At 43.9% G+C, this 26,289-nt stretch overlaps 1 protein-coding gene across 2 annotated transcripts; it reads right to left on the bottom strand.

Annotated features, from left to right (window-relative positions):
- Window positions 1–189: 189 nt before the first annotated feature.
- On the bottom strand, window positions 190–25,323 carry SEPHS1 (selenophosphate synthetase 1). Of its 2 annotated transcripts, none has more exons than XM_063397030.1 (9): window positions 25,166–25,323; window positions 21,812–22,073; window positions 18,630–18,733; window positions 12,773–12,880; window positions 11,839–11,993; window positions 10,938–11,028; window positions 7,916–8,015; window positions 6,189–6,401; window positions 190–1,528 (listed from the first exon to the last, which is right to left on the bottom strand). In XM_063397030.1, exons 2-9 carry the CDS (start codon window positions 22,002–22,004, stop codon window positions 1,314–1,316), a joined length of 1,179 nt encoding a protein of 392 aa, XP_063253100.1. In that variant the 5' UTR covers window positions 22,005–22,073; window positions 25,166–25,323; the 3' UTR covers window positions 190–1,313. The 2 variants fall into 2 exon arrangements, with proteins under 2 accessions (XP_063253100.1, XP_063253099.1); XM_063397029.1 differs by lacking the exon at window positions 25,166–25,323 and adding an exon at window positions 24,378–24,822.
- Window positions 25,324–26,289: the final 966 nt, after the last annotated feature.

Genomic DNA, 26,289 nt, shown 5'->3' with positions numbered 1-26,289 from the left:
TTGGAGATAACCTACTTGCTCTCAGCTTTACTCGAGGTTACCATCACAGCTTGGAACTGATTCAAGGAGTGATCACAATTATCAATATAATCACACATGCAATAAAATCTTTCAAAATTAGAATTTCTCCTCTTTCAGTGAACAATTTTCAGTGAGTAATTCAGCTAGGAATCAAAAAAGTTCATGCACTTATACAAGAGCAATAAAAAAAATTAAATATTTATTTTGAATAACAAGCTTAAGTTCAAGCTGCATTGTTGGCAATGTTGGTTTTAAACACAGATCACAAAAGCGTGCAGAAAATTGTATTTGAGCAAAGAACAAAATAATACTAAGAATTATACTAAACAGCTGCTGATTTTAAAAGAAACAAAAAAGGCTTGTAATCACTATACAAAATATAAAATGTATTAAACACTACCATCCACAGAACAGAGGTTTATTTTAGTTTGATTATATTTAAAAATTATTTGTGTAGTTATTTATATAATGAATTGTAAATGAATATTATACAGTAACCTCCTTTTGGTCTGCAAAACCTTTGTTGCACTATAGCACATCCAATCACGTTGCAAAAAAAAAAAAATTATTTGTCCTTACTATCAATAAAGAAAACAATCATTGATAATACAGTAAATATTGTCAGGTCTACAAACAATGAAATTCAAAATGACTCCTTCGACTCCGAAGCGCTTTCCATGCAAAAAGTCAGCACTTGCTGTTTAAATTGAGTGCACTACCAAGCAATGTCCAGGGTCGTAGATGCTCTTGGTAAGACTAAATCTTACAAAAAAATTAGAAAATAAAATAAAATTTTTTTAAAAAAAATCAAGGATTGAATGCAATCATGCAACCTCTTACTACTGGGTAACCCACTGTGTCGCTTGTCAATTTATTGCCTTCCTGGAATATCACTCAAGGCATCAAAATTAGATTCATGATAAATATACACATAATGAAAGGACACAAACTGCTATTCGACACTACTACTGGTAATGTCTGTGCTACGTGAAAGCACCTTTAAAAAGAGCCTATGCGGCAAGAGATAAGTGTCTAAAGATTCAAAATGAATCAACAGTATTGGATAACAATATAATTCTCAACTCAGAAGCTGCCTCAAGATTAGGTGCATCTTCAGTTAATGTAACAGGAAAAAAAGGCAATGGATTTTATTATTTGTATCCACTCATAAACTGACCTAAGGCCACCAGATGTGCAGACACAACAAGTTTTCTTTTCTTTTTACAGTTCTTTAAATTGTAGGATGACAAGGGGATAGATCTATTCAAAAACAAACAGCTATTTGATCTCTATTAAGAGGTGGCACCGGGCGTGGGGTTCACGTTCTGAGTGGCCACCTGTGGTGCCACTTCAATGATCCGGGGTTTGTCTATAATCCTGGCCGTGCGGTTGCCCTTCTCCACGATGCCAATGATCCACGCCTGGTGCCCTTCGCCGTATTTGGGGGACTTGATCTCGGCGCAGAAACGAGCTGCCTGCTCTCGGGGTAGGCAGATGAGGAGGCCTCCTGCAAAGAAAGAAAGAGAGCAGAGCATCAGAACATCTGACTGCAAAGTATTCCAGCCTGGGTCTGCCAGACCCCTACTTGGACAAGCACTCGGTGACTTCACTGGAGCCTGCTGAACTCCAAAGACTCCAAGAAAAGACACGGTGGAAGTCCGAGCTCTTGCTCTGCAGCAAGATGTCTGTGCCTGAATGCAATGTTTAGTTTCATATAAATGAAGCCAAATACACACAAAAGATGTTGGCAAAAGGATGTGGTACTGATGCCAACAAATGACATACTGAAACAACACCAGCATTGTAACCCTCCTCAGAGGACTGCAGAGTGCCTCTACACAGAAACATTTTGGATAAAGGTCATATGCAGATACCTGTGACCACATATTGGTGGCAGCTGATTCTGTGAGTAATCCCGTGTCCTGCAATGAAATCATTCATCAAAGCAGGGACCACTGCCCTGCTGAGAATGCAAGAGGCAGGACATGAAACACAGGCTTGATCTAGTGCTCCCTTGACAGCCCTTGTGACCCCTTTGTCTGACAATTTTCTAACCTTTTTAGCCTTTCCTGTAAGTTTTTTTTTCTCAGACACAATTGAAATTACTTCATTTACTAATGAAGGCTTTCAGAAGCAGCATAGTAATGAGTTAACAAGCTCACCATTCCACAATTAAACCTAAAAGCACTTCCATTCTTACAATCCCAAAGCACTGAAAAAAGTAGGCTGGAAAGTGAATTGAAAATGTTTGGAGAACACAGGGAGAGAGTAGATCCACAGCCCCTGGAATCTGGGCACATGCTGACCCTCACTTACTCTTTGACCCGAAGCATTTTCATCCTCACAAGTTGTGCCACCAGCTCTGAGCCAGCCCTGGGGCAAAGGGCCACCTGCTGAGCAGGTCACCCTGGGCTCAGGTGCCACCTCCTCCTCCTCTACAGGCAACTCCTCAGCACTCTGGGCACCTTGATGTTTGCTTTTCACAGCACACAGTCCCTTCCGTAGTGACTAAAGACACTTTTCATTTAGGGCCATGAAGAAGCAGCTACTGAACACGAGGAGTTAATTTAAAGGGTAAGTGGAAGTGTGAAAGTGATTTTTTTTTAGATTCTGTATGAAGAAAAGTGTGCCAGCCAAAAAATCCCTACCTCTCTGACATTTCAAATATACATCCTGGTATTTCCATCAAACACAACAACAAAAAAACCCTAAGCTTGAATGGCAGTGCCTGTAACTACTCCAGATGTAACAGACAAATAAATTGCAAAGGAATTATGTGACATTCCCATGCAAGGCTCTAAATCCAATTGAAGTTCTCTTATGTCACAGTGCAAGTGAATCAGGGGAGAGGTTTGCAAGTGGCACTGCAGAGAAGGTGCTAACTAGGCAGAAGGGAGGTGTGCAAGTATGATAAAAAGGAAACAAGAAAAAGCAGAAAAGTAATCTTCACTCATTTTTTTTCACACACACTCTCCTCCTGCAATTTCCATCACTTGTACACATATCCCCTTGTCATTCTTTGGCAAGACCAAAAGCATGTACAAAATCCCAGTTTCCGGTGGAGAAAAATCACTTCCCCCTGCTGGCTACATCCCAGTCTGATCAATAATGTTTCGAAAAAGCTGTGGGCTACTCTCAGCCAGCAGCAGGCTTCCTGTATGCAGGGATTTGAGTTATTTCTCTGCTACACTGACCAGTCTCTTTAACCCTTTGGCTAAGTCCTTAAGGTTCTCCACTACGGATTTTTAGGCTAGTCTGTGTTCTTGGCATTCCCAGCTGCTCTGCTTTTTGGGGATTGAAAGGATGCAGATATTTGGTGGCTGTCCAGGCTTATCTTTGTAAAAACAAAAGGGGTTTTTTCGTAAGAGGCTTTGAACATTGCTGCTTTTAACAAGTAGTATTTCAAGCAGGCAAGTAGGCACAGAACACTTCAAAGGCAGGCCAGACAAAGCTCTGTAATTAAGAGCAGAGACACAAATAGTTCATGAATCAAACCCAAGTCCTTGCTCCTGCTAATGGCTTTCTCCCGAATTGACTTATAACAGGATGACATCATTAGCCTTGCCTCTTGTCAGGCACTGACACAGCCTTTTTTTTCCATTCCGTATGCCTATTTCCACCAAATCTCCACAAATACCAAATTGTTGAGATACCTCTATGACACTGAGTCATCTGACACCATCCAAAAGTTATTAGGACTGAAAAATACACACATGTATGAATGTCCCAAACAGAGTAACTCTGTGACTTATCTCTGCAAGTAGCCACTCTAACAAACCACTCATTCTTCTGAAACCAAATGCCTGACTACAACTTTACCATTACCAAGGAGTTCCCTAAAAGGCAGTCCAGAATAATATAGAAGTGCAATTTTAGGAGACTACACCATTAGCAAGAGTGCCTGAAGGAGGGAACAGATGACATAATACATCTTTTCAACATGGGCTTTTGTCAACAGGTGCCAAGCTAATGCACATAGGGAAAAAAAAAAACCCAACACAATAACCTCAAAATCCATTCAAATAGTTTTCCAGTAAATTTCTCATTGCCTGCCCACTCTGCTGAAAAACATCTGTTCCCAGATGAAGAAGCTACAGACAGAATGTGCCTAGAAGTTTAAGCCAGTAGAGAAGAAGTGTCTGTGTCAAAGCAGGGCCTTGAGCAGCCCCAGCAGGCCTCCCCACAGCTGGGGATCAGGCACAGCAAGGCCTTGGCCTTGGTCTTGACATAAATCAAGGCCAGGACAGGACAGGGTGTGCTAAGAGCCCGCTCTGAATGCTAACGAGCCATGCCAGCACAGCCTGCCCAGCTCACACTGCTGACACACGCCAGGCCATGCAGTGCAAGCCCAAAGCCTGTGGGTGGTTGTTCACCTTCCAGAGCCTGGCCAGTGTGTGCATGTGGCTACAGATCTTCTGGGTATCTGGCAGACACTGCCCTGTGACAAGTCCCCGTGGCACCTCTAATGTGAGAAACGTGGTGCTGTGATCAAATCAGCCAGACGTGTTTTGAGGCACCCACAGCTCACCACCAAGCAGATCTGCCTCGCTGTTTTTCCCATCATCCATCTCTGCCCAACACAAGCTGCTCAGCATTTCAAAGAGACCTCTTGCTCTCCCTCCCAGAAGAGGTTCTGAAGTCAAGCGTTTCCCAGTTCCCAGCAGTGCATCCATCTGCACTGTTTTACATCCCTTCCATGAAAAGAGAATTGGGTATGTCCAAGGTGCAGGATGGGCAGCTCTGAAGACATAAGCACTTGGTTTGCAGCTAAACCATTCCCACACCAACTGCTATCCAAACATCTACTACAGCCACTCACCTGGAAGAGAATTTTGCAGTTCCAGCTCTTTTGTCATGCTATTTTTGGGGCTTTTTCCAAATAATAAATGCTACTGGCACTCCAGCTATGTGGGCTCCTGGGTAGTAAGAATCTGACTGGTGCTACCAACCTTATTGACACAGCTTGCCAAGCTGCCTCCAGATATTTGTGCTCCCTTCTGACTGACTCTGGATTTGGAAAGGGTTCACGTCCCATATCCTGTTACACATCATCTGAGCCACACAGTCTCTGCAGGACACAGTGCCTGCTCAAGTACAGATGGCCAAGGAACAACTCAGCAGATCAGGGTAAGTTATGTATTCACTAGGGGGAAAGTTTGTGACTCTCACTGTGATGCTTTTTTCCAGATCTTCAGACTTTTTTGCTTCAAGAGGCCCCCTCTGTTGTGAACTGCAGAGAACATGGATAATATTCTGGAGAGCCAGAAGATGGCAGGGAAATGAGGTAAGAGAAAAGGACAGATTTGTTGCAACATCTCTCCATTTCCCAAAGAGATGGAAGAGTCAGACTAAATTAGAAAAAAGAAAATGAAACAGGATAGAAGGTTCAGGGCGAAAGTGAAGTAGAAAGACATCCAGCAGATGTCATGCTCATCAGAGAAGAGCCTACTCTTAATAAAGCAACTTAAAAACCATCATAAGTTCTCATCACCTGATGACTGTAAATGTTTTTGTCCATAGCCAGGTTTTCAGTACAGTCTGTTGTACACACTGTCACTGCAAGTGGCAGCTTTATTGAACTCAAGTAGTAAATGGGTCAGAGAGCAACATTTATTTTTTTGCTGCAAGTCACAATCCCAGCCAGATTTCATAAAAGTAAAGGAGAAAAGCTGTAAGCTGTATTCTTGGATGTCTGTATGCTGTAAGAAGGCCTCAGTTGCCAACACAGGCCCACCCAAAACTAAATTTTACAGTAACAAACCAAACACCATCCTTTGTCATGCAAAACTACTGCCAGTGGCTTTGCTTTTGAGAAAACTGTGTCAGATGTGGTGAAATTTCCAGATATTCACTGTTCTGGAGTTATCAGAGAAAAACGGGTTTCAAAAGATTTTAGAATCATCACTAACTTCTAATTGCAAACTGAAGGGTTGTAGGGTTTCTGTAATCATGTTCCATAAGGGAGCAGAAGACATTCAGGACAGGAGGGTGGTCTGGAAGTCAGGCTGAAGGGGTTTAGTGGTGAACAGCTGTGTGGCTGCTGCTCATGAGCCTGGCCAGGTGCCAAACCAACTGTGACTGAACACACAGCACACGATGTGTGCGTTTGAAATGGAATTCTGAGGTGCAGGGTAGGGAAGGCAGAGGCTGGCACAGCTGTCACCTACCTGAAGTCTCTGGACAGGTCCCGTGCATGAGGCCGAACATGTTGCCACAGGCCTTACTGACAGCAGCCATCTTAGCCAGGACGGGCAGGTTGTGAATGACAAAGGACACCTCGTTCCTCTGCTGCTTGGCAAGGTTCTGTGCGTGCCCCAGGATCCCGAATCCTGTGATGTCTGTGGCTGCGTGGGCATTGAAAGTGTGCATGAGTCCAGCAGCTGCAAGAGAGGGAGGGGGAAAGAACACCAAATCAGAAAATACCCAATTATCAGCAAAGTGCTTTAATAATATTGTGCACAGTCTGAATGAAGTTATATACTTTCAATGCAAACCAGGTTGGGTTAAATGAATAAAATAAATAAACCCGTGCTTGAAGAGCACTGGAATTCACCAATAGTGCATGTAACACTTAAAAAATTCAATTTGTGTTCAAGATATTAAATCATGCTGCAAATCCGTCATGGAAGCTGTATTTATGAGCACGGTCTATTAGACATGTGCTATTCATTTATACTGGCAGTCTAAGAAACAAGGGTTTGCTTCAAATCCAAACTTCCCAAATCTAAGGGCCAGGGAGGTTCTGAGCTCAGCTTCGCTCCGCTAAGGGCAAGGACCAGACACAGCTCAGTCTTCTCACACCTCTTCCCCTGTCGCCCTGCACTGGTGACATCAGAATTTGAGATGCGGACACTCAAAGTTTAAGAGCTGAAAACAAAGCCGGCGGCTGCGGGGGAAGGGCCGAAGCCTCCCCACCTATACATTCATGAAATTCCTGCACATTTGCAGCTCCCGGGTGGGAAAAGGGCACCCCTGCATGCAGGACAATAGCACCAGTTAAGAGTATTTAAGTGCTGTTACAGGTGTCTGACAAAAGTAGAGAAAAACAAAACCAAGAACGCTTTGACTTTCTTTGGGTGCTTCCCAATACAGGAGCAGGACCAGCTCTTTTCCATAAGACAGTGCTGGTCATTTATCTTTCCTGGAAGGCTTTGACAAAGAATGAAAAATCAGGGGGATGACAGAAGAAATGAAAACTGAATAAACAGGAAAAGAGATTTTTAACTATTCCTGTTCCTTCAACTGAGAAGTAAGGAAACAATTCAATTCTCCACTCTGCCAAAAGATACTTTGAACAAAGAAGGGAAATCCTGGATTAAAACTTCTAGGGTAAAAGCAGAACCTTACCTCTACCAAAATGAGAAGGAAAAAAAAATCAAAACAAAAAACTCACTACAGGAACACGAAAAAGACAAACAGAAAAAAAAAGCCTATTCCACATACATACTCCACACTGTGGTTAAGCACAGTACAAGACCGAATTAAAAAAAAAAAATCAAAATTTAAATTGAAACTTACATAAGTTTAGAGCTTTTCCTTTTTTATTCTATTTCACATTCTTTTAACCTTATTACAGTCAGGCCTTCTCTATGGAAGAAAATAAGGAACAAATCCAATATTTTTCCCTTTAAAATATCCTTTAACTCACTAGGATGTTACTTGCAGCACTCACATGAGTCATAATCATATCCAGCAGCTTTGTTTTTGCTGCATAATTACATGAGGGCGTTTGATTTTAATTTGCTGGTTTCACTAACACTGAACAGCAGAGAGTGGGGCAGAATGAAAGGGACAAAGTGGCTGTGTCACAATTCCCCAAGGCAATGAAATGAAATTGATATGGAATTAAAAAAACTCACAATCCCTCCCCTCCAACACACACATCTCTTCTTACCTGTCCTGTTCAGCCGTGCCATATTCATCATTGCCTCCTGGTATGCTAGTTCTACATCTTCCTGTGTTACCACGAGTTTGATTTTATTCCACTTTTCTGGCTAATGGATGAAACAAAGATGTTTCTTTCAGATTTTCAGCTGTACATTTTAAAGCACACCCTGACCACTTAAAAAAACCCAAACCCCTAATCCCAAATGTACTTTTTTTTTTTTTTACAGTTGAAAAGGGGTAAAATGTTCCAATTGGAGGTTTGTATCTTAGTCTGCTGTACCACAGCAAAGTTCACTTAAAGATCTATTAGGCACTAAGCACCTCAAATCCTGCTTTCAGCAGCTGAGTGGAATAAACTACCCTGAGGAAAGAACTCCTTCAAGGTAACTCTGTATTGAATGTCCACAGCCAAATTAAAAGGACTTTGTTGCTGGCTGTTGAGATCTGTAATTTCTGGCCTCTTGGGTTTTTAAGAGGTTGTTCTTGATTTCACACCTGGACACTTGGATGAGGAAAGACCACTGAAATCCACCACTCCTGCTCAGAGGAATGCATGCTAAGGCAGGATATAATCACTCTAGTTCAGGTTTAAGGCAGTTCCAGAAGCTTCCTGTACAATTTAATACCAGCATCTTCCACCCATTCTCCAGTGTCTGGTACGGTCTCATCTTTCCATCATAGTCCCATAAATGCTCTTTGTCCCAGAAGGGTTTCACAACAATTTAGGAAACAGTACCTTTATAAAGGGTAATTGTTTCACTTGAAGCTGAAGTGATTCCAGATCCAGAATGAAACAAAGCAACTATTTTATTTTTAAAAGCCACACTACAAACTGATTTAATTTTTTTTTTTTTGCTATGAAAATAAAATTACACAGAACTGAAAGTCAGAAAACACAGGATTTTTGAAGCCACAATACCTACACATTGCCATTCCACAGAGTAAATGTATAGAACAAACATCTTACTTAACAAAAAGTGCAGGAATGACTAAGAAATGATAGGTGATGGTACACTGGGGAAGGGTCTTGTCTTAACAAATGAGTGTTTGTTACACTGACTTCAAGGGGTGTAAGAAAGAATCCAGAAATGGCAAAAGGGGGAAAGGCTGGTCAGCCAAAATAAATAAATTGGTAAAGAGCAATGAACAATGGTAGTGGGACCAGAGAGTCTGATATTAACTTGAACTGGAACTACCAATTAGCATTTTTGTTTACACAAATGAGAGACCAAGTCAAAAAATAAGATGTGGCTGTTACAGAGGTGACAGAATAGTTATTATTCTTACTCTGGGGATGACTGAAATAAACCTGAGCAGTCATTCTGCCTGAGGTTTCAAAAACAGTTTTGAGGCTGATCACAGGACAGAAATTGGTCAGATGATGGCAATGGAAATCACAAACAATGTGGAAGCAGAACTCAAGGCTGAAGGTAGAAGAGCCACAAACACAGGTAAGATATGAACTGCAGGCAAAATCCTCTCCATTGCAGCAATCAAGATACTGGGGTTAGTCAACAGGGAACTAAGGAAAAGTTTGCAAAAACTCCCAAGAAGGTTATAAATGCAAGACTGGATTTCCAAATAGGAAGGGTCTGTAGACAACAGTAAAGGGCTAGAAAACTCTCTGAAGGGGCACATCATAGCACCCCCTTTCATGCCTTTAAGCATGCATATCTCTACACTCCAGTTTTCCTTTTTTTTGCCTATGCATAAACTTGTTATACTATACCTTCTCCCACACACTTTTTATTATGAAGTCCAATTCCCCACCAAAATTTGATTTACAGGTGGATTTGTGATGGGTAATTAATTCTAGCTTCACTTTCCCTGTGCTTTCACAAAACAAAGCTACTTAGAAATTTTCCTATCACAATCAAAGATATATTCTGTTTACACATAATAGCAGTATTGATTTCCTGGCTGTCCTCATTCATCAGACCAGAAGGTTTTTCTGTTTGACAGTTGAGGAAATGAGTAGTATTTGAAATATGTGGAAATTCAGAATAGTCTTAATTTGCAAGTCTGCTCGTCAGTACAACATGAAGATATGTTAAGAAGTAAGATTATGGCCAGAAAACATACTATGGAATTGGGGTCTTGTTGTTTCACTTCATTTTCATATCAAGAATATCTGAGGCCCTGACCCTTGTATCTGTGGAAAACACAGGATTCTGAAGAGGTCAAAATTGCTAGGCCAGACCCTATGAAGAAGGAGAAAAATATTTTTCCCTTGTTGCTCACACTTCAGACTCCAATGAAGGTTTAAGCTGGTTCTCCCCCACTTTGCTAACATTAGCTGTGTTAATTAGAATTCATCTGACAATGCAGTGGCCAACAGCCAAACCAAAGTAGATTCCAGCTCACTCCTCTGCCAGCCTATTGGCTCAGGACACCCAAAAGTAGAAAAGATGCATCTTTTTAGAGTGTAAACTGAGCAGTTATAATTCGCAAGACACATCCAGGGAGCCAGACAACATAAGCAGATGCCAATTTTGCAGTTACTTTTCAGTTCAGTAGTTACATTTTTGCCTGAAGTAACAGATGGAAGTATGTCTACATCCATAATGCTGCTAGAAATATTCTCACTGAATGCACAGGGCAATACATGTGAAACGCAGATAAACTTCCACGTACACAAGCAGAAAGCCCAAGAACACAGAGAGAGCATTCTTGGCCTAATTGCCATCAATAAGTATTGCCAATGACTTTGGCAGGTGGAGTAGGGCATAATGTTGCCCAGGGTGATAGTCTGTTGTTCTGTTAGTAAACAATTTTGGTTATTACAGCAATGCCTGAGAAATAACTAAGAATTAGGTGCAATTAAGATGGGCTCACTAACCACAAAATTGTAAACTGCCTTGATTCCAAAGGAACTTTGCACACAAAGGCTGGAGCATATCAAGGAGGAAGGAGGAGAGAGGTGACAGATGACTCCCATCTGAGCTGAACTTTGTCATGTTGAGGGAATGAGGAAAGTCATCTTTTACTCTCACCCCTCTTCCCTATTTCTTTATTTGCAGTGTACTCACAATATCTAGCCACTGGTGGACAGCTACAGCCACTTGTGTTCCCAAGGGTTTAGTTAATACAAGCACATCTCCTGGCACTGCATTGTCTGGCCTGGAAACAAAGAATTCATATATTAACTACACAGCAAGATTCAAACACGTTATTAGGAATAAGTGCTGATAATTACATTTTCACAGACCCACGCATCTTATTGCACAGTTAAAAAACTGACTAATTGCAGAATTACCCTTTGGGATTCGTTGCCAATATTATTGAGGAAAATGTTGCAAACTTGCTTTAAAAGTGCTAATCCGTCTTTCTTGGAGAAAACAATGCTTGCAGTCAGACACACACCAAATTACATCTATTCTTTCAATTTTGGGGGGATGTGAGAGAGGATAAGAGAAAAAATTTACCTTTTTTACCCAGGGCATAAGATATCCAGCATCAGGATCATGCACAAGTTCATTTGTACAGAGTAAAGTGCCACAGTGGGACATTCAAAATCAGCTACTGTTAAATGGACAGAATGCTCTAAAGACAGCAGTTCTGTAGTTCTCTACAGCCATTAACAGGATAATTGGGACATGGTTTAGAAACATATGTATAAATGTGGCAAAAATTTAAGTTCAAAACAGTCTCCACTACCTTTAAAGTTTAGAAGCTTAATTCTCCTGTCAAAAGGAGAATAGGATCAAAAAGGACTGGGGGGTGGGGAGAAGTAAAAGGACATCCTGTTTTAAAAAAGCAAATATGTACAAAGAGATGTGGCATCTATTGAGTGCTAAGGACAAACACAAGCAGGAGAAGGTTCTGCTTTATCCATCAGGAGACACAGCACAAGATCACAACACAGTGCTTAAAGGATTTTTACGGTATCCCCCAGACCAGTGCCTTTGATTGTTTAGTGATTTAACTTACATTATAAATTCATTAGGCTGACAGACTGTCGTGGCCACTCCTCCTAAAACAATCCAGGGATTTAACACTGTTTGGCCACCAGTAACAGATGTTCCTGCCTCTTCTGCTGCATCTTTGAAACCCTGGATAATTAGAGGCATCACTTTGTCTCTTTCCTAGAGATCAAAACAGAAGTCAGAGTTCCATACACAGCAGTGCTAATCATTGCAAGACTGCTCCAAGGCTTTAACCACTGCAACCAATGGATCATGACAGAGAAGCAGCCCTTAGGTTGCCTCCTGAAACCTGCCTGCTATCCCAGAGAGTTACAGTTTTACAGCTCTGTGTAGAAGAGGTGCAAAGACACTCTTACAGTGAAGAAACACTCTTCAGAAGGTCTTGTAAGAGTAATCAGAGTTCTGGAAACTCAGAACAACTATCCTGCTGCTGTAATCAGTGCTAAAAGGCAACATTTAATCAAGATGTATTTGGGCTCCATTAACCATCAAAGTTTAACTTACATCCTTCTAAGAATAAACATCCTTTTTTTGCTTTAACAAAACAAACATACATGGTGATCATTTCCACACACAAAAAAAAGAAGGAAAATAGATAATAAAAAAGAAATATAAAAATAATAAAAAGAAAGCAAAACAAACCCATAATTATCTATTCAGATTGATAGATGAATTGGCAATCAAATGCTGGCCTTTGATAGAAAGAGGCATCCCCTTTTGGTGGGGATGAAGGCAGCAGATTACCATGCCACAGAAATCTGAACTTTTAGCACATGATCTCAGAATGTTTATGAGGCAATGAACTCAGCCATTCAATAAAACCATCTCATCTTTAAATGTCTTCAAACTTTGAGGAGAAGAGACACTAAAGGTAAATATATTCTAAGCACATTTAGCTGTTTGAGTTTTCCTTCAAGATAAAGTGCCAAGGATCTTACCCTATCTGTCATTTTATTGCTGATTCCAAGGAGCATCAACATGTTGTCGCACTCTGTGACCCCCATGGCATAAAGGTCACTTAGGACATTGGCACACGCTATTCGTCCCTGAAAAACAGAGAGAGACAAGAAAAAAAATCTGCAGCTCTGTTGTTGAATGTTTAAATATCTTCCACGAGGAAAGCTTCCAGTGTGAGTTTGCACTCTGACAAGATTCTTATTCTACAGCATTGAGAAACCCAGTCAGAGATGTGGTATGATCCATTATGTGCTATGTGCCCACCTAGAAGTGCAGGTATCCTTCCTGTTATAGGTATGGAGAGAGTTTATCCCGGCTTTCTTGGTCAACACACTCTCCCACAGACTCCACAGGAATCCCAGAGTTCAGACTGGATGCCCAATTTGAGAGGCTGAAGTTAAGATTAAGTCTATCTTTGATAACAAGCTCTGTTTACTTAACATGGTATATTCCTATTAACTTTATTCCAGCACAAAACTGTACATCCTGATGGAGATGGCCATAGCATAGAATTCACAACTGCTAGGAAGTGAATCCAAAAAGCACACATTGCTGAACTTCTGCATCAGAATACACAGGAGACAGGTCCTTGATGGGAAAGTTTGTTCCCTGCACTACTCTGGAGGCCTTGTCTGCACTCCTCAGTTTCTAGGATAGAACTTCTCTTCCCGAAGGATACAGCTGTGCTGCCAGCACACACACACACACTGGGCTGCTTCCTCTGCTGTGGGGATGACAGCGTGTGCAGGGAATAAAGGAGCTCAGGGCTCACAGAACTGGATTTGCCACTACTGAGGGAAGTTGTGTACCCCTGCCACTCACACAGTGAGAGATATGTGTTTGCCTGCCTGGTGGATGCAGGAAAGGCTGGGGATGTTGTCTATCTGGACCTCAGCAAGGCCTTTGACCCTGTCTCCCACAGCACACTCCTGGAAAAGCTGGCAGCCCATGGCTGGGACAGGAGCACTCTGCCGGGTCAGAACTGGCTGGAGGGCCGGGCACAGAGAGTGTGGTGATGGTGCTGCATCCAGCTGGGGCCAGGCACCAGGGGTGTCCCTCAGGGGGCTGTGCTGGGGCCAGCTCTGTTCAATATTTTTACAGATGGCATGGATGAGGGGATTGAGTCTCTCTTTATTAAGTTTGCAGGTGACACTAAAGAGGAAGCATGTGTCGATCTGTTGGAAGGGAGGAGAGCTCTGCAGAGAGAGCTGGAATGCTTGGATGGGTGGAATCCAATAGGATGGTGTTTAATAAGTCCAAGTGCTGAGTCCTGCATTTTGGCCACAAACCCCCTGTAATGTTACAGGCTGGGGACGGTGTGGCTGGACAGTGCCCAGGAGGAAAGGGACCTGGGGGTTCTGGTGACAGCAGCTGAGCGTGAGACAGCAGTGTGCCCTGGTGGCCAAGAAGGCCAAGGGCATCCTGGCCTATGTCAGGAATGGTGTGGCCAGCAGACCCAGGGAGGTCATTCTTCCCTTGGACTTGGCACTGGTGACACCACACCTTGAGTGCTGTGTCCAGCCCTGGCCCCTCAGTTTAGGAAGGACATTGAGTGCTGTGTGCAGCTGTATCCCCTCAGTTTAGGAAGGACATTGAGTGCTGTGTCCAGCTCTGTCCCTCAGTTTAGGAAGGACATTGAGTGCTGTGTCCAGTTCTGGCCCCTCAGCTCAGAAAGGATGTTGAGACACTTGAGCACATCCAGGAGGGCAGCAAGGCTGGTGAGGGGCTTGGAACTCAAATCCTGTGAGGAAGGGCTGAGGGAGCTGGGGTTGTTCAGCATGGAGGAGACTCAGAGGTGACCATATCACTCTCTACAACCTCCTGAAAGGTGGCTGTAGTCAGGTGAGGGTTGGTCTCTTTCTCCAGGCAGCACTGACAGAACGAGAGGACACAGTCTTAAGCTGCACCAAGGGAAATATAGGTTGGATATCAGGAAAAAGTTTTTCTACAGGAAAGGTGATAAAGTACTGGAATGGTTTGCCCAAGGAGGTGGTGGAGTCACCATCCCTGGATGTGTTTAAAGAAGGAATGGATGTGGCACTCAGTGCCATGGTCTAGTTGAGGTGTTAGGGCTGTTGGACTTGATCTTGGAAGTCTCTTCCAGCCCAGTGATTCTGTGTGTGTGATCTGTCACTTCCCAGGTGACAGGATCAGGCTGAATTTTGCTACAGCATCAACAAATTTTCTGACTACTGGGTGTGTATGTGAGTATCTCCATTAACAAAAACTTGTACAAGAGATAAAACTGTTGTCTGCTGAAGATTCCTTGAAGTCAGGAAGCTGACAGGACTGAGAAGCCATCATTCACATTGCGTGACGTTAGTTTTACTAAAGTGAGGTAATTTTACTAAATCAATGAATCTGAGGCAGGGTTTCTGAGGTACAGACCCAGCACAGATGAGATATCAAAGTTTTCTGATGAAGATGCAGAACTTCCTCATACAGAGTGTGCCCTAAGGGACAGCAAGGTATTTTAAAATATAGGACAAATTCTGTTGTGTTGCTCTGGAAGACTCCATGCATTCTATGACAGTTGCTTTAGGTTTACAGCTGCAGAACTGTAACCAACACCTGTCTTAATTTTAAATGTGTGCTTTTCATTATGTTCAAAGGCAACACCACCATGGTAAAAGCAACAACACACTTATTTGATACAATTTGCAAAAAAGGTAACATTTTCAGGCAGTTGCTTCACTTGCTGATGACACGAAACAACATCTCCAAATCACAAATAAATATAATATAGTTTTTCATAAACTTGAGATGTTTTGGTAGCATCAGGGGAATCCCTGATATTTGGAACTGGAATACATTTTAATCGCTTAAATCTTAAACTATTAAGAGTTGTGCACTGCACTATCGTCTGTTAAATTTCTATATGCCTGCCACTATCAAGCCATTTTCTGTTATCTTCAGTATTTACCAAGCAAACTGCTGGTTTGTGCCCTGTTAGGAATGACAGGTAAGTTTTTAAAACCATAAGGACAACACCTCTGCTAGTCAGAGGTCAGTCTAATAATGCTTTTGCCAACTGTCAAAACCACTATGGAAACAAAATCAGGGAAGTGCAATTCCCAAGTGTGAAGGAGCAGAGAGAACAACACAGGGCTTTTGTGAACACCAGCAAACCCAGCAGGGCTCACAAACAGGGGTCAGCCTGGCAAGGTGCTGCAGGCCACCTCCTGCTTGCACAGTGCCCTGAAACACAAAGATCTGTGTGCAATACTAAGAACTATTTGTAAGGGCAAAGGATGAAGAATCAGACAACCATCTCCAGTCTTGAGTGAAGGTTCTGAAAACAGCAACAAAAACGTTCCTGGGTAGAAGGGGAAAGATCTACTCTCTCAAATTAGCCAGTTCCCTGCTCCTCAAAGAGGTGTCTCCACAGTGCTACAACAGAGGCCAGGATCCAGTACTAGTGCCAGTGGATTGATACTTATTACAAAACTTTTTTTCAATTGCTTGTAACTTTTCTAATAAACTGTTTAAGCTGAATAAATCCTGTGCTTGGTGTGGATTTTACAGGTATACATCCTAGGGATGATTTTGCACACAGACTGTGTGTTTTCAAGGACAAAGCCAAAGTGAAAGAGAAGGAGGAAAAGAAGGAAGAATAATTTTGCATATTACTGCAGGACTTAGTTTTAAAATAGGCAGTGCCAGAGTGAGAGAAGGCTGTTTTCTGAAGCAGAAATTGGAAGTTCAGCTGAGTCCACAAGCAGTTTTGTTGTCTTCAGCTGTTTCCTAATCCCTTCTGTCACAGCACCCTGCTTGGAGTTCATTTGCACTTTTGGCTTTCCCCCTTTGCTTCCTCTCCTCCAATTAGGAAGAGAAATCAGATAAGGAGCTGCAGGTAAACCCTGTGCACAGAGAAAGGAAGAGACTCTAGATCAGGGAACACCCACTCAAAACCAGACTTGAAGCACCTGGGTAGGGAGACTGAGGGGAAGGGCAAGGAGAGTGTGCGGTGCAGGTGAGTGATCCTGGTAACACAGTAACAACAGGCCTGGCTCAGGGGACATCTGGCCTTAAACCAGGGAAAGGAGCAGCTGGAGAAGCAGGGTAGCAGTAGCCTGGCTTGAGCAGAGGAGGCCAGAGCACACCTCCTTATACAGCCTGGACACAGACTCAAAATTCCCAAATCTCACAATTCCTCTGCTTGTAACAACCATCCATAAACCCCGTGGCAAACTCTGACTGTCCTTTAACCAATGTTGGTCCACACAAGTAAGAGGTAATCTGTACTGTCCCTTGGGGTACTCTGAGAGAGGTCTGAGAAGAGGGTCCAGGAGCAATAATCCTGCTGGATCATCACTGGTGGTATCAGCAAGAAGGCTCCCAACAGAATCCCCATCCTCAATTAGCTCTTAGGTAGAAACACACACGTAAACAGATTAGGAAGTGGCCAGCCACTAGATTAAAATAAATGCCCTCAAGAATGAAAAGTGAAGGACTGGAGCATTAGACAGCACAAGGTTACAGCAGCTGGTGCACATGGATCACAGCACAGACTGTAACTATGATGCAACCACTGAAGTTGGACTAGGGCCAAATTTACATTCCACTCCTACCACACTGACCTAAACCTCATCTGGGCACAGGCCCATCTATCTGCTCCTGTGGCATTTCAAACCCTTTGTATCTCCAAACAAAGCAACCCTCCCCCTTCACCACCTTTGACACTGTCCCTCAAGTTTTTGTTACAAGGTGAGGAAAGAGTTTCTCAGATGATGAACTCGAACACAGATCTCCAAAACATTTTTTTTCCTCTGGTCCCTGACAAGTTCCCACATGATATTAAAGCAACCCACTTGAATCAAATTTCTCAGGAGAGCTCAACAACTCTATACTCCTGAGGCCAGCCTGAGATTTCTGGCTGCTCAGTTTGCAGAAAGAGAGCTCTCCTGGAAGAGAAATTACAGGAGCTAGGCTTATATATGTGCACAACGTGTGATCAAGCATGCTAAATAAAACAAAAAGAAAAAAGATGGTCCCAATCTCAAACTGTGTCCAAAACCTACCAGACAGGTCTCACAGAGCAAACAAATTGACAGCAGCACGTAAAACATTCAGTCACACCAACAGTAGTAAAAGCAATGAAGTCACATCCAAACCACAGAAAACATAAATTCTAGCACCTTTCATTTAACACTTCCTTATAGCTTTATTAAAGTCTTTTTTAAAGCTCATGTTTACCAGGATCTGATCAAGTCAATACTGATCTCTGCCACACATGCAGGAATCTCTGCTGAGACAGACTAAATGTGACAGGAACACAGAGGGAACCAAGGCCAAAGTGCACACACCTTCCAATCTGTCATGTCAGTGTGTCCATGTTCAGGAGGAGGCAGCACCACAGGACAGCTGGTGTTCACAAGGCACTCTGAAATTGCCAGATGCTGTTGCCAACTACTGACATTGGGTATTTCCAGTTCTAATGGGTTACCTGGTTATTTCAATACCTCAGAAAAGGCCAATTACAATGTGGTTCTGCTCGTAAGTGGAGTTTACTCTCTGCTATTTCATAGGCTGCTCTTCTTCCCCCTTTTGGGCTCCTCAAATACCACAGAACAAGAGATGAAGGGAAATCTGAATTAAAGGTGGCAGTTCTCCCAACTCTCACCTACAGAGAAAGCAGAACTGCAGCATTCCTGGCCAACATGGGAGATTCCAGGATAAAATTATACCTTTCCTTCTTAATGACTTTTCTAAAAAGACTAAATGCAATTAATGGCACAATTAGCACCACACATCTAGAAGAAACTGTCAGAACTGCCATCAGGTTGGTGAGAAGCCCAAATGGGCAACAGCCCCAAGAACCAAGTTTAGCCAACTTACCATCATATAAGGGTCATCCACAATAGGATAAATATAATCTGTTGTCTGGACTAATGACAAACCTCCATGTCTTAAAGGAATAACACAAGTGTCCATCCCAATTCCTGCAAAGACAAATCCATGAGTGAGGTGGGTAACTGCCCTGAATTATCTGTTGCTCTTAACAAAAGAGTTTATAAAACATGTCTGTGAAATACAACTCCTAACATTGCCTAAACAGACAAATGGCAAATTCCTTCATCAGAGAAAGCACAGCACAAGTAAGAAGAAAAAACAAGCAAAGAAAGAAAACTCCTGGTTGGAACTGAACATAAGTGCAAATGGCTGAAGGCAAAAATAAACAACAATGTTCTTTACTCTTTTGCAGCAGCATAACAGCACACCAAGAACATCTGTGCTTTTATTTAAGTACATTTAAAGTTAAGAGGAACTATGTACACTGATATTGTCAAAAGCAAATAGGTTTTCCTGTCACTCCAATCTCAACAAAAACATGGGGACAGTTGTGAATAGACACAGCATCTCATAAAGGACATCCCCTCACTTCAGAAGGAACAAAACTGTACAGGTCAAAGCCCAGGCCCTTGGTGAAAGATGATTCACCCACCTGGAGCTTTAGCAACTGTGTTAACCTCACCTTGCAAGGCTGGAAGGTTGCACAGACAGATACAGAATCTGGCAGATACAGAACTCCCTGGAGAAAACCATATCTCTGAGCACCACAACCTTTCCCTGACAGTGGATATTTCAAACAGAATATGCAATATTAGAACCTCCCAGCATTTGCTGCAATGGAAGAGCCCACACCAAAGGGGCAGGTGACAATCACAACATGCTGGCTGAGCCACGCTCCCCTATGGCCAGCCTTGTGCCCTGCAGCAATGGCAGGGAGCTTACCTCCTTCCTGGGCTGGCAGCAAGATGCCTGGAATTACTGTGCATGCCCCACAGGGCAAGTCTTCAGAACAGCCCATTTTTAGGGAGCAGATGTCACACAGGAACCTTTCACCATGTATTAATGAAACACACTACCCTAACAAGAGCTACAAACCAGTGTTTGGCAGTGTCTTATACAAGGATGGAGAAGTTGCTGTCATCTGAGTCTTACTGAGGGGACACAGGTCTGCCAGGCAGTTCATATATAGGCAGAGAGGATCTTGCCTCTCCTGCCCAGAGAGCCAGGAGATCTTGCCTTGGAAGAGAACACCTACTGACAAGCTTCCAAGCAGTAATTTAGGGTTGCTCAGTCTGCACAGAAGCCCCCAAGCCACTATGCCTGATGTCCAGTGCCTCCAGGGAAGGGCACTGTAAGCAGTTAGAGAAGTGGCCCAGGTGCAGGAGCTGTTTTGCCCTCAGTTCACCTACTCATGCCATAATGCTGCAAGACTGACTTCACTCGTGCGTTTTTCCACCATTTCAGCAAAAGCACTGCTTGACAGGCCAAGGGTGAGCGAATCTGTTCAGAGCTGTGACTGATTTCTGCTCTGGAACAGCTCTGAGAATAAACAGCAGATATGCAGTTTCCTACAGTTGTAATTAAGTTATATTTCCCAAGTTGTATTTAGCATCCCTTGCAGGACTAAAAAGGGGAGAGCTTGAGCCTGCTCCTGGCAGCTTCCCTCCTGACTGCATTTCAAAAGCATGGTGCCTATGCACAGGTGGCAAAGTTAGCTGTCTACATCTTTTAAGCACAAGACATCAAAGGCAAATCACATCAAACTTATCCAAAGACATATTTGCTAAAGGGATACTCATGACAAAAGCTATTTTAAAAGAGACCTGAACTCTTCAGTTTCTACTAACTAACAGATTTTCTGTTACATAGTATCACAATTACACACTGATGGCATAAATCTACTTTTATACCTTTTCACACAGAAGAAAAGTCTACTAGTAGTTCCATTATTGTTTAGAGCCTGTAAGTTTGTAAGAGGAAAAAAAAAATCTAAATCAAACTATTGCTGATTTTAAAAAACTGCCAAATTGAAATGCTGTGTGAACAGCTTACTTAATTTAGAAAAATATATATAAATAGCAATTTGGGGATGATAAAGATGGAAGTGTCCTCCATCAGGGAATATTAAATTATAGTGCCACCCCAGCTTCACAAACAATTGCTGCTTAGATATTTCATACAAAGATTTGCATTGTTTAAGCAAGAGCATGGGCGCTTTACTAATCTCTCATTATATTCAATCTCTACCAGAATAACGGGATGCAACCTCTTAGCTTACTAATAGACAATTAGCAAGGTTTATACAATTTTAAATAAGGTTATTGAACACTAAACTGACAATGAAATAACTTCAGAATAAATGCACCATTGATATTCCTAAGCTGGGGAGAAGAAAAACCATTCTGCACTGCAAAGAGATTGAATATTCAGGGCTGAGTAAATAGACAAACAGAATTAAAAGTGTCATTAAACACATTATCTACATTGATTTATCTATATCAATATTAGGTACAGTAGCTGGTATCAAAATACCTACGTTTGCCCTGTTCCCCATGTAGGTGGCTTGTGCAGGTTGTTTCCCCTTACTGCTTGCATCATTGTGCAAATATCAAAGAGAAAGTGAAGCTGGCAAGAACACAGAGGTCTTGGAAAGGCAGCCTTTCCCAGGCAGCTTCTACAGGTGAGCAAAAGAGTTAGAGTGGGGAACAATGAAAGGACTCAAAGGAATAATGACAATTGTGAAACAATTCGCTCCCAGGCAGCTGAAGCAAGGAAGTTCCCTTGCTCACTTTCTGTGACCAGGGAACCGAGGGGAGGGAGAGGGGAAATTCACCTGAAGTCATACAAATTTCAAATGCAATGCATGAACATAAAGGTCTAGAAATTTACTGAGAAATCAACTGACAGGACTTCAGTTTGCACAGCATCTACTGGGGGGAAAGGGAGAAGCAGACTAACACCTAAGCATGTGCCCATCACAGAGGCCATTCCTGAGTGTTTTGCCTTTGTAGTTGAGTGCACTGCAGGATGTTAAATAATTAAGATAATATTCTTGTATCCCAGATGCCAACAAATGACAGCATGAGATTCATTCTTCAGCTTTCTGGATGCTGTGCATGCATTACAGAACACACAATTTTCAAACTGTTTGGTTAAACCAACCACAAATGTGTCACTAAGCAAAACGAGCAGAAGGACCATCAATGTCCAGAGCAGCAACTACTTACCCAACCTGGGCATAACTGCCCCCAAGAACTGTTCATCTTCCTGAAAATGGTTTTCTTGTAGAGATTCGAGCAGTTTCTGTAAGACATCCTGCGGCACTTTGCAGCCTGTGCCCTTCAGCTCAGTGAATCGGGTGAGACGGAAGCTCTTGTCCAGTTCGTAACTTTCGGGGTTAAAGGACTCCCGAACAGACATGGTTCTCTCCCACACACTGCCGGCCTCTCCCACCCCACAGCAACGCGATCAGTTTCTCTGCTGATCAGTCTTTTTAAAAAATAACAATAAAAAAAAAAGGGGAACATTAGAAATTCCTATGACCTCCAAGACAACATGTTTTCCACATGGTGCAAGTTAAAAGAAAAAGAAAGCTCTCATTGCTGTTGTTCACCTGTTAAGACAGGTGTACACATCTCACACAACTCATTTCCCTACTACTACAAAGGGATGACTCCTCAGCCTATCTTCTGACATTCAAAACTATAACTATGCCAGGTGAACCAGAGAATTCACTTCTTTTCCAGATATGCTGCGTAAGGTTTTCATTAAAAAAAGAATCTAACACTTACCAACCTCATTTAACACAGAGGTAATGAAAGCAATAATAGCTCCCAGAGCCCAGAGGTCAACTTCCAAAAGGCAACCTGGGCCCTGATCCTGCAGCATGCTCAGCAGAGACATCTGTTTGTACTCAGCTCAGCATGGGGGTCATAATTTTAGCCATTAACATATTAATCTCAAAAATAAGATGCTTTTCAAATAATGGCTCTGCTTCAGCCCTCAAGTAAGAAGCTGAAGCTCTGTAGTACACCTGTTCTCCTTAGGAGAAAACACAGTCCTGGTGTTCTGTTCGTACAGGTAGCAGAACAAAGAGGCCGTATTTAAGCAGAGTGGTTCACCTACAAGCATGCCAGTTTACCTCTTAGCATGTTTACAGACAAGTAAAAAAATGCTGAAAAGTTTCTTGCCTCTTCAGCCCTTTTTTAGTCAGCTAATGATACAGAGAATCAGAGAATTGCCCATTAAAATGGTAATGTAAAAAGACACTGATGCAACTCATTTAATAAAATTCTTAACAATGCATGTCTAATTTTAGAACGTTTTTCCACTCTGACTCACATCCACCACACTCCAAAACTAATAAGAGGCCTAACTGAGACACTGACTTCTAAACAGGAACGGCTGTGATAAAATACACTTCATCTTCCTCAGAGAACAGGTTTTCAGGAATTACTAAACACAACCTGACTTGTAGTAGTTTCTTAGAAAGCAAGCATCCTGTGTAACAGCAACAAGAGCAGAGTTCAGCGGCATCACTGACAAAACCTGATACTGATGGTCATGCCCTAAGGAGGTTAAGCTGAAAAGAAGAATGCAAGTGACTGCAATTTGCCAAGTTCAAGTTTGCTAAATGAAGGAAAGAAGTAAATCTACAGACTGCTGTATCTGCCCTACACAGCATTTATTAACAAGTACATCAGTACATAAACCTTTAAGTCAATTTACTGACTATAATTTGTAGGAACTGAAGTTTTAAGTTCTCTGAGAACTTTTGATGTGGAGCCCAACTCCCCTTCACTGTATTTTCCCTCCTTCTCTGGGAGGTGTGGCACTTATTTAAAACAAATCTTCCAAAGCCTAGGCTCGGGCAGAAATCCAAACTCTAGTTACAAGAACGTGTCTTGGATGAGCAATGAATTCAGTTCCTAGCTGTTGTCTTCCAATGCAAGACACTAAGCACTTGCAATTAAAAAAAAAAAAAGTGTCTGAAAAACAACCTGTCAACAGAAACGGGAGACAAAAGCTTTTCAAGGAGGGGAGGATTTTTTTTTCTTCATTCTTTTTTAACACTTCATTCTAATTAATTCCAGAAAATTATAAAAAGTAGCTTGCCCCACAAGGGAAACATCTTCCTTCATCTAACCAATAAGTGCAATAAGCTTAGCATCCCCTGGGTACTTACACAAGGATGCATGAAGAGGCCACAGCCTACCAGGAACTTTTTGCAGCTTTGAGGACTGTAAGGACACAGATCCCCCGTTCAAAAACAACTCGTGAAACAAACAAGATGATTTCATTTAATGAAAAACATCTCCAGTGCAAGAATATGGTAACTTTTCTAATAAACATCTGATTAAAGCTGCATACAACTGTGTCATTCACAGACTCCCATGGGAGCAACATTCCCCACAAGATGAAGTTTTGGTGACTTTGGAGGTCACAGCACCGAGCCTGGCAGAGCTCACGAAGAGTCTGCACAACTCTCAGGCACAAGGTGTGATCCTTGGGGCTGTCCTGTGCAGAACAGCAGCTGGACTGATGGCCCTTGGGAGTCCTTTGCAACTCAGAACACTGCGATTCTGGCAGTCCATGCAGCATTGCCCTGTGAGCGACAAGCATCCCTCCTCAGCAGCCGACAACACCTCCTAACCCAGACGTTTCTTACTTTAAAAGAGCGGCATAATAAATATTAAAAGCTGAAGTTTAACCCCTGCCTTGCTAAACGGCAGAGAGAGCAGAGCACAGGAGCGAAAAGGGGGGAGGGAGGGAGAACCGGAGCCAGGTACATACCCCAAACAAGCCCCAGCGCACCCACCGCCAGCCCGACCGCCCGAGACACGCGAGGCGAGGCGCTGCAGCCACCATCGATCCGGGGAATGCGGCGGGGAGCGCTGCGGGCAGACATGGCTCCGGGACACCTTAAATTCCCAGCCGCTGCCTTTAGAGGCAAACCCGGGGCCTTCGCTGCCGCTCTTTGTGCAGCCGGAGAGGCGGCGGGGGAAGAGGACGAGGAGGAAGAAGCCGCGCGTGGAGCGGCGCTGGCAGCGGCCCCTTCCCGAGGTGCGGCGGGGACGGAGCCCGCGGGTGTCCGACCCCGGTGTCCCCCGTGTCCCCACGTGTAGGTACGGTGTCACCGGGGCGGGGTTCAACCCTCGCTGACGGGGACGGCCGGTGGGATGTTGGGAGCAGCCTCCCCGCCGATACTCCGTGACGGGGAGGGAGGGAAGCACGGGGGTGGGGGGAGGAATGGGGGGGTGAAAGGAGGGAAAAGGGAAAAAAAAATGTCGGCGGGCGAAAAATTTAACCCGTCCGTTGCCGGCGTTCAAATTTTTTTAAAGCGGCCGCATCGCGGTGAGGCGCTGCCCCCCCATCCCCGCTCCTTCCTCCGCCCTTCCCCCGGGGCCGGGCCGAGGGAGGGCGGCGGGGCCCGGGCCAGGCGGGCACCCCGCGCCCCGGCCGCGCCGCGCCGGCCCCCGCGCCCGGCCCGGCGGGAACGGCGGAGGCGAATTCCCCTTTAAATCTCCCCGCCTTGCACCCCCCCTCCCTCCTCCTCCTCCCTCCTCAGGTCTCCCTCTCACCGGCTCTCGCCGCCTCCTCGCCCTCCGCCTCCTCCCGCGAACGGGACTCCCAGCGCGGTCCCACAATGCACCGGGCGCGACGGGCTCCCTCAGCGCCGCCTGAATAGAAAATGCCGCCGCCGCCGCCGGGCACGGGGGGGTTAAACCCCCCCTTTTCCTCCCTTTCGCTGCTTTTCCCTCCCTTTCCCTCCCGCCTCCCCGCTCCGCGCTTCCCGCCCCCTCCCGCTCCCCCTCACACCGCATCCCACGCGCGTTCCCGCGCGGCGGCGCGCGCCGTTGCAGCGCGACATGTCGCGACACCGCCCCCCCCCCCCCTCCCCGCCCCTCAGATCAGCACGTGTGGGCAGCCAGGGTGTGTGGGGGGGGTCCGGTCCCTTCGTGCAATCACAGAATCGTCAAGGTTGGAAGAGACCTTTAAGATCCACCAGCCCAGCAGTGCCACTGTAACCCCTTAAATGCTAAACCTCATCAATCAGCGCCCGATCCAGGCGCTTCTTCAACTTAACTCCAGGACTTCATCTCCTGCCCGGGCAGCCTGTCCCACAGCCTGAGCACCCTAACAGTGAGAAATCCTTCTGTGATCTGAATCTCCCCTATCTCTGTTGAAGGCCATTTCCGCTAATCATGGAATCGATTGGAAATCGATTGGAAAAGACCTCTGAGATCGGATCTAACCTATAACCAAACATCACTTTATAACCAGACCATGGCACTAAGTGGCAGCTCCAGGCTTGCCTTGAACAACTGCAGGGATGGTGACTCCACCACCTCCTTGGGAACCTTTTCTAATGCCTAATCATCCTTTCTGTGAAGAAATTCTTCCTCACACATGCTGATGTTTCCCCTGAGAAGCATGAGTCTGCCTGTGGAATTCCTTGCTCTGACACCTTCTCCTTCAATATGAAAACTTTGTGATTGGGAACAATTTGGGTGGGAAATTTAACCAGAGCTGAGGAGATCTGGTGCCTGCAGAGCCAGTCTTCCACCGATGCTGAATTTTGCCCAGAAACTGGACAAAAAGTCACATTTGATTCACGTCACACCAAAATGTTGGGCAACAAGGAAATTGAGGGGGTCTGATGGACCTGACAATGGGCAAAATTTGGCCACCAGTAAATATTTCT

Source organism: Prinia subflava, chromosome 4 (genome assembly GCF_021018805.1).
Source record: "Prinia subflava isolate CZ2003 ecotype Zambia chromosome 4, Cam_Psub_1.2, whole genome shotgun sequence".
Lineage (NCBI taxonomy): Eukaryota > Metazoa > Chordata > Aves > Passeriformes > Cisticolidae > Prinia > Prinia subflava.
This window is presented reverse-complemented; position numbering and strand designations above follow the sequence as displayed.